Source organism: Propithecus coquereli, unplaced genomic scaffold (genome assembly GCF_000956105.1).
Source record: "Propithecus coquereli isolate 6110/MARCELLA unplaced genomic scaffold, Pcoq_1.0 Scaffold49, whole genome shotgun sequence".
Lineage (NCBI taxonomy): Eukaryota > Metazoa > Chordata > Mammalia > Primates > Indriidae > Propithecus > Propithecus coquereli.
Window position 1 is genome coordinate 7,623,653 of NW_012150729.1, and position 8,757 is coordinate 7,632,409.

An 8,757-nucleotide genomic window follows, 5' to 3' on the forward strand; every position below is an offset into this window, starting at 1 on the left:
ACCAAAATGAACATGAAGATTCATATGATTATGTTTCACCAGTTCTTCTCTTTGTCTTTGGAAAGGTACCAGTGAGTACTGGTTTGGTTGTGTAGCAAAAAAATCTGTAGGGTTTATCCTGTAATTATTACTTACTTTGGTCAGAAATAGGAAATGTTTTTCAGCCACTAATATAACAGAATTAATTGTCGCGTTGTTTTAGAATGATGATGTTATGCAGAGATGAGGTCAGTGAATTGTATAAGGATGGGAAAAGCACTATACATTATTGTTCCTTTTATAGTCAAGGCCATGTTCCCCCTTCTGACGTCATCTGATGACTAGTGAAGTCTTCTCTTTCCTCAGAAATTTAGATAAATTTATTTAGACTGTTAATTTTATTATGTGAACCACCCATTAACCTTTCCAAGAATTCAGTGAATTCTGCACTGGTCTTCTTTGTGGTTTCTCAGTTACTATTTTCCTATCTGCCAAAGCCAGTTAGGTTAAGCCCTCAAACTGATACAAGGCAAATCTTTGCCTACTGCTGACTTTGAAGAGCTATTTAACTTTGTATCAGTAAGGCAGGAAACAGATGGCATGCTGAAATAAGGCATAGAGAAGGTTTCCCTGAAGGAGCAATTTACAAAGGTGTCAGCAGGTTAGATGAAAGCTACATATAGGGAAGCACTTCTAGTCCAGCAACAGGCCTAAAAGAGCAAGGGGAGGAGTGATTACCAGACCCCAGATAAAGTAGCTGTAGTTGTAGGAGGGGGCAGTCTGCCCGAAGCAAGACTTTCAGGGAAGGGATGCAGCCACTGCCAACTCAGGGCAGCCCAGCAAAGAAGGAACTGGAGAGTAAATATTGCTAGTCCACTGTTCTCCCTCTGGTGCTTTCCTGCTAGTGCTTCCCCAGTTGGCCAAACCAACTGGGAGATAAAGGGTTGGGGAGCCCATTGATGCAATGCAGAAGTTACTGTCCTGGGACACACAGCAGAGTAGAGAAGCATGGAGAGTCGTTCTGCAGAAGCAAAGTACTCTCTCACACATGGCAACTTGAAATTTGTTAATGATGATTTAAGGACTTCTTTTCCTAGCTTAAGTGGTCATCACCATTGCTCTGGTTCCTACACTTCTCTTTCTCCTAGAGGCGCCACCTTATGTTCTGGCACCAGTTCTTTCTCCTAACAGAGAACACACCTGATGCTCATAGCCACCCTGAGAGGTCATTTCTCCTAGTGACATTTCTACCACAGGTTTTCTTGTCAACCAGGTAAGTAAGTCCATGTGTGTGTATGTGTGTGTGTGTGTGTGTGTGTGTGTGTGTGCACGTGTGCATCTGTGTGTGTGTTTATCTCCCCATTTTCCCCAATTTATAAAATAAATAAAAATATCTCTATCTTGTTATAATACACTGTTAACAAAATGTAACTGGGCAAACAATAAAATAAAAACTGTAAACTTTATTAGTTTTGCACATTTTTAATGTTGTTTAGCATCATTTAGGGTAATAGTAGCATTTTCCAGCATGCAGTTCACGAATACAGTTTATCTAAGTAGTTTTAAGAAAAAGAGGAGCCTATGGTTTGCTTCTGTAAGAAACACAAAATGTCCTGATGTAATTGACTATGTAAGTTCACTACTCTCTGTTCTTGTGGAAAAAAAACTGTGAAGCCCACATTATATTTTGAACAATCTAGAGCAGCATGACTCCAAAGAAATGGAAACATAAACAGAGGTTAGAAGAAAAGATCAAAACTAAAAATGCAGACACTACCAGAAATGCAAATAAAATTTGATACCCTTTCCAATTGCAAAGCATAATTTAGATGTGTCGTGAACCGATTTTGCCCCTTAAAATTATGAAATAATCTAAAATTAGCAAATGTAATAAAAAAGCAGAATTCTACAACTATCCAGTCTTGTTTTCATTTCTTATTTAGCAAATTTCTTCCATGAAAAAGTACTATGGACATAAAGTAAGAAAAGTGATTGTGATATCAACCTGAAGATAATTTCCTCTTCATATTTATGTACATAATGCTGAAAAATAAAATAAAATGACTTTTTACAGTATTTATATTTGCTTATAAAATTCTAAACACATTTTTAACAGGTTAAGCAGTGTTTTGTTTTTTTTTTAAACATGTCTGTACAGTCTGGCTATACACCATATGTTATCCACTTAACATTTAAAAATAACCAAAAAGTTGTTAAAGTGCTGCAAACTATTGCTTAATGACTTAAAGAAATGAGATCTGTTGATCGATTTCCTTGACTTTACCACTGACATATGGTTTCTCATAAGTGAGATTCTGAGCAATGAGAGAAACCAGATACAGCAGCATGGTAATATAAACATGCATTGAGAGCATCCAAACTATCTATAATGATACAGAATACATTATATTACCTGTGTAAAGCTTGCACTCTACATTGCTTGTGGTACATATTTGATGCAATAAATACTGTGCTTAGGTCATTATTTTTTTGCTCAAACGTGCACCACAGGGCAAAATGACTATTTACATAATAAATAGCATTTCATTAACATATACAGTATCAACCTTGCTGAGAGCTGAAGATGGCTAAACAAAGTACAGGATTAAGCAGAAATTTATAAAGGGTTATTTTGGTCAATTCAGTCTTCTGGGGGTGGAGGTTAGAGGGCAATATTCATTATTTCAGTTTTTTTAATATGATAGACAGAAACGTAATCTTGATGACTCCAGACATTTAAATGAAGTTTGCACCGGCTAAGATTTAATGGCCTACCCAAATGCAATCTACTTGGTCTAGGGGCTGGATTTGACAAAACAGGATCAACAAAGCACCTCCACTTATCGCCCAGTCATCCCTCCCAGAAATATGGATGGAATTTAAGAACTCGTTGTTTTTCTCGTGACTTTTTCTCATGCATGATCTCTAAGTGCAGCATGCCCTCATGCAAACCGTGTCTTTGTGTAGATGGGAGGGCTGTGTGGTTACCACCCAGGTGGCATACCTGTTAATGAGGTCCTTTAGTCTATTTCCCAACAGAAACCCCATTTACAAAAATAGTCACATATAATAAACATATGGATTAAAAAAAAGAAGAATCCACTAACAGATTTTGTAAAAATGTGACAAATGTGGCAGTTGAAATGCAAACAGTGGATACAATTACTACACTAAAGTGTTTCATGTTAAACAACCCCCAAATTATAAGTCTGCACCCTTTTAAACTGGTCCCTACAATCTGAATAGCCATTTTGTCTCTTGTCTTCAGCAGTGTCAGCTGGTAGTGAGAACAGTAACCTCCTGTCAAGGTCGTCTCCTCTTTACACAGAGTCAGTTTGCTGACAAGGGATCACTGTCTTATTGTAGGCACTGACCTTAAATAGATTTGTGTAAAAACAGTCAGTTTGGCATTGACCTCCTAAAGGAGTCCTGTTGACAAAAATACATCACCTTCATGGGCTGTAAACAATTTGTCACCCAATTATTTTTATGTGTTTTTGTTTATTTCCCTTTGGCTTTTTCATCTTTGCCTTCTTGCTCATGTTTTTCCACAATTGGCTTTGTCACCCGATCATAGGAAGGTGGACAAACTGCAGTGGACATGGTCAGATCAGTTTTTTCTGTAATAGAGTTTTCATTTATTCTGTCAATTATCATGTCTTCTTTTACAAGAAGATTAGCCCCACCTTTGATTTTGTTTTTATTATATGTAAAGGAAGCTTGTTTTACAGTTCGCTTTAAAAGGTGGCGCCTGTAAGCACGCTGAATAATAACAGCAGATACTTCCTCTTGCTTTCGTTTTAAAGTCGTAGTGATTGGCTGATAGGAGACCTTGGAAGGGTTGGAAGCCATGAATCGCTCTTCCATCTGTATTCGGAGAGCATCCATCTCTCCACTCTCTCCCAGAACCCGCTTCGTAAAAGCAAATAAGATGTCAAGACAGTGGATTCGGTCACCACTCACCATAGGCAAATCCATGGCAATGAGCTGGAGTTTGTTTGGTTGTGGCAAATTAAGAGGAGGTTCAAGAGCAGCTGCAAACTGAGATAGTTTTTCAAATTCCATGAACTGGGTCGCATCGGGATCAAACTTCTCCCAAACCTCGTAGAACATCTCAAAGTCATCCTCACTCAGGGGCTCTGCACTTTCTTCAGTAGCAACACTGAAGTTTTCCAGGATGACGGCAATGTACATGTTCACCACAACCAGAAAGGATATGATGATGTAACTGACAAAAAAGAAAATCCCGACAGATGGGTTCCCACAGTCTCCCTTGACTGAGCTTCCAGGGTGAACTGCATCAGGGTCACAGTCGGGAGGCCCACTATTAAGAATAGGTGCCAGCAATCCATCCCAGCCAGCAGAGGTGGTAATTTGGAACAGGCAGATCATGCTGTTGCCAAAGGTCTCAAAGTTGAACATGTCATCAATTCCAACCTCTCTCTTAACATAGGCAAAGTTGGACATCCCAAAGATGGCATAGATGAACATGACCAGGAAGAGCAGGAGGCCGATGTTAAACAACGCAGGAAGGGACATCATCAGAGCAAAGAGCAGCGTGCGGATCCCCTTCGCTCCTTTGATCAGACGTAGGATTCGGCCAATCCTGGCAAGACGGATCACACGGAACAGGGTCGGGGACACAAAATATTTTTCTATCAGCTCAGCCAGAAACATACCTATCAATAAACAATAAGAATACCAATCAGTGAAGAAATTGTTCATTAGAATAATACTTACATTTCTTCAAAAGCTCCAAGGTAAAATTCTGAGTACTGAAATTCAGTAACATAATCTTAACTATGACAAACATATAATATATATAATTGTATGTAATATATATTACAAATAAACTTTAATTTTACATTTAGTAATGCATTCGACTATAAGGATTATAGTATTTTTTTGTCTTTAAGGGACGTTTATGAACCATTTTTAGTTTACATAAAACCCAAGTCAGAATTTTTAAAAATGTAGGTTAAAAATGCACAAGTCTGGCTGAACAGCAGTGACCCAACAGTATAAATTTATATGAATACAAATTACTTTTTCTGAAATTACCAAATTCTAAACTCTCTTTTTACTCCTTAGCCATCAAAAAGTGTTTGCAGTTTTTGATGCTATTTTCATCTATCCATGAACTTGATGCTTCCTTACGCTTTTACTATAATATTCTTATATACTTATTTATGCACGTTCTGGTGAATTTCTAAAAGGATCCCAGGTTGATGTTCTTTTTGGTCTCTTGTGTCTGACATTGGAATCTCAATTCCCTTCTTTTAAGCTTCTCCATTTGCCTTTTAAATGAAAACTGTACTTTTATAAATTATAAAAAAGGAGGAGCTCAAGAAACTTCAACTTAAAATGTCTCATTCTGAAAGTATTAAGCGTGCACGTGTGTGTGTGTGTGTGTGTGTGTGTGTGTGTGTGTAAGAGATAGAGATAGAGGCAGAAATATGTGAATACAGCTACCTTAGCCACTCTGATTATAACCAAGAATTAGTGTAGGGATCAAAGGTTACATACAACATATGAGTTGGCTATGAGGTCAATTTCTTCTGGGAGGAATGGCATGAACATTTGCCCAACAGAGGTGCCCCATTTTGGATGGTAAAATATTGGCCCAGTGACATCATCTTATTTATGAAAGAATGAATACTTCGGGCCTTGCAGACAGATACTTCTTCCCAAGCCTCTCCAACTTCACTGGAGCTTTAGTTGCATCTTTAGTTGCAGCAAATGCAAATGAGCATTTGTTAATGTTTAGTCCTTGTGTTTATTCTCTTTTTACTCTATGCCTTTCCTTGCCTTGTAACCAGCTTCTGCTACTATCTACATGCTGGTGACTCCATGTCTATGTCTCTAATGCAGTATCTTTCTTGAGCACCAGACTAAATTTCTAACCTTCTTCTTAACATAAAAATCTAGATATTGTATGGGTTCTTCAATCTCAACATATCGAACACATTTTTATCTTAGTTAATAGCACAGTTCTAGTTCAAACAAATGAGGTTTCACTACATAAGATACTTAGTGTCTAAACTGGACAGAATAGGATACAATACTGATATATAGTAGAAGCTTCATTTTATAAGAAAAACAAACACACCTGGATAAACGCATCAAAATATTCACAGTGGTTTACTCTGAATGCTGACATGACTTCTAATCTAAACTTGATTCTTCCAACTTTTCATGTTTATTGAGCTGAATTTAAGAGACTTTAAATATTTCTTACCTACAATGGAGAGAATGACAACCACAAAATCAAAAATATTCCAGCCAATGGTAAAATAATAATGGCGGAGGGAGATGAGCTTCAGCACACACTCTCCGGTGAACAGCACAATGAACACCAGATTGATGCGTGACAAAATGCTAGTCACGTGTTCACTCTGGTCATCTGTTTCCACCATCATTGTGACCATGTTAAGACAGATGAGAATCATGATGCTTATGTCAAAAACTTGTCTGGTTACAAAATCGAAGACCATTCCTTGAAATTTGTTCTGCAAAGAAACAGAAATGCTTTTAGCAACAACGGAGTTTTCTCATGCACATTAGCACCTACATAAGGACTTCCTGCATTAATTGACTTTCTAGTTTCATACATAGTAGCCATTGGCCCTGACTTTTGTGAAAATGGTTTATAGCACATTAATTTTTAAAATTCAGGCATCTATATCGCTATTTACCAATGTGTATTCTCGGCATAACAATCCCTTGTCCAAAGAGGGTTTCTGATTTAAAAAACACTGCATACATTATACTTCTCTCATAGATAAACAGTACACATCAACATTTTAAAATTATGAGAAGTTAAGAAACCTGTTTGATTTTGTTTGACTAGGCTTTCTCATGATCATTTGGACTATGTAGCCATTTAAAAATATAGTATCTGTTAACATATCATTTGTTTTATTTTCCAATAACTGTTAAGGGAATTTGGGATTTCTAGGACACATCCTTTAACATTATGCATTTATTTATTTAATTTTTTATTTATTATGAGTACATAATAGTTATATATATTTATAGGGTACATGTGATGTTTTGATACAGACATACATTGTGAATTAATCAAATCAGGATAATTGGGTTATCCATCGCCTCAGGTACTTATTATTAAAATATTTCTTTGTGTTAGGAACATTCTGATTCCACTCTTTTAGTTATTTTAAAGTATACCCTAACTTATTGTGGATTACAGTCAGTTTGTTGTGCTATCCAATATTGTTCATTCTAACTATATTTTTGTACCTGTTAACCATCCTCACTTCATCCTTCCCTTCCTGCTACCCTTCCCAGCCTCTGGTAACCATCATTCTACCCCCTGTCTCCATAAGATCAATTATTTTAATATTTAGCTCCCACATATGAATGAGAACAACATTATGCATTTAAATGTTTGGCACTATTGGTGTTCTTCCACAAAAATAGCCTTTGCTGACATGGTTAGACAAAGAATGCTGAAACTCCACAAGGATAATCAGCCCAGGATGACATTCCTTATGTTTTGATACCAACAAATTCATGTCCGTTGTCACTGATCTGTGATTCTGTTCCCCAGTTCTGCCACTGTCAGTCACTGCAGGCCATCTGCAGGATTATTTTTTTGGGCCAGTGAGGAATTCTGAGGATATTTCTGTCTTATATTTTTCCTACGAACAGTTGGTTCATTTCTATTTGCAGTACTAAGTTTTAACACAGGAAAGTCTATATTTCTTATCATTCACTGAAGGGCAATATTTAGCCAGCACTGGGGGGCATATGAATGTTCACTAGTGCTTTGTTCCTTGATGAACTCTAGGAATTATTTTAACCTCACAGATCATTATCATAAAAATCATCACAGTATGGAATAATACCTTCCCATTTTCACAGAAGGTAATTTAGTTCATCATGAGAATTGTCATTTATCATCATGAATTGTAATTATTGACCCTGACTACTATAGACATTAGTAACTTCAAACTTTATAGCCGTATATATAAATAGTAAATGCTGGAAATCTTTCCTCCTCCAAACACTCAGTACCTCTAGTAAAAAATGAAATAGAAGTAAGGTGTTATTTCACTCAACACTTCATCAATTTATTAATTGAGTAGAAAACTGAATATATTTTAGCCCCATCTAAAGGTCTATTCCTTTCCCTGATATTACTTGGGAACCATTCTTGAGTCATACGATCAACTCTCTCTTGTGCATGTCATATTGCTTTTGTATCCTTTGGCCAATTAGTTTGGATTCTAGTCATCTAGTTCCAAATCCCTTGAAGACACCGGTGCATTTTCTGTTTCTTTTTGTTCTTTTTAAAATTTTCATTACTGTAAAAGGTAAATAACACTCTAAAAGTGGAAGAAATTTTTGCTACTGGAAATGTTAGTTACTTTCTCTTCAGTAAGAAAACCCACGCAAGTTTTTGGTTTTGTATATTTTCTCCCATATTATTTGGTATTTCTTACTCCTGGTCGAGGTATTGGCTTTTGTGGCTTTTTTGATCCTAATTTTTTCATCGCATTATAGTATTTCTTCTGTTCTTCTGTCATAAAGATGTCTTGACCTCCAAAGTATAGAAAAGAAAAATCAAACTGGTTAAAACTGTGTCCCTTTGACATAATTGTTCAATGTTAAACTTAAAATAGAAAGGGATGGTTAAAAAAAGAAATGTAAAATTCAACCAATTAGCATAATTATACCTGGGATTTTAAATTTGAAAAAATTAAAGTCCTTTTTAGGTACCATAATCTTATTTAATTCTTACAATCATTCAAAATT

The 8,757-nt window shown here is 36.4% G+C and overlaps 1 protein-coding gene across 1 annotated transcript in view; it reads right to left on the minus strand.

The window, feature by feature from the left end:
• Positions 1–1,422: 1,422 nt before the first annotated feature.
• The window catches only part of SCN1A (sodium channel, voltage gated, type I alpha subunit), a 179,325-nt gene continuing 171,990 nt past the window's right edge, over positions 1,423–8,757 (minus strand). Inside the window, 3 exon segments of the mRNA XM_012655823.1 lie at positions 1,423–4,658; positions 6,218–6,488; positions 8,445–8,549. Of these exon segments, the coding sequence (XP_012511277.1) occupies positions 3,481–4,658; positions 6,218–6,488; positions 8,445–8,549 (1,554 nt within the window). The 3' untranslated portion in view covers positions 1,423–3,480.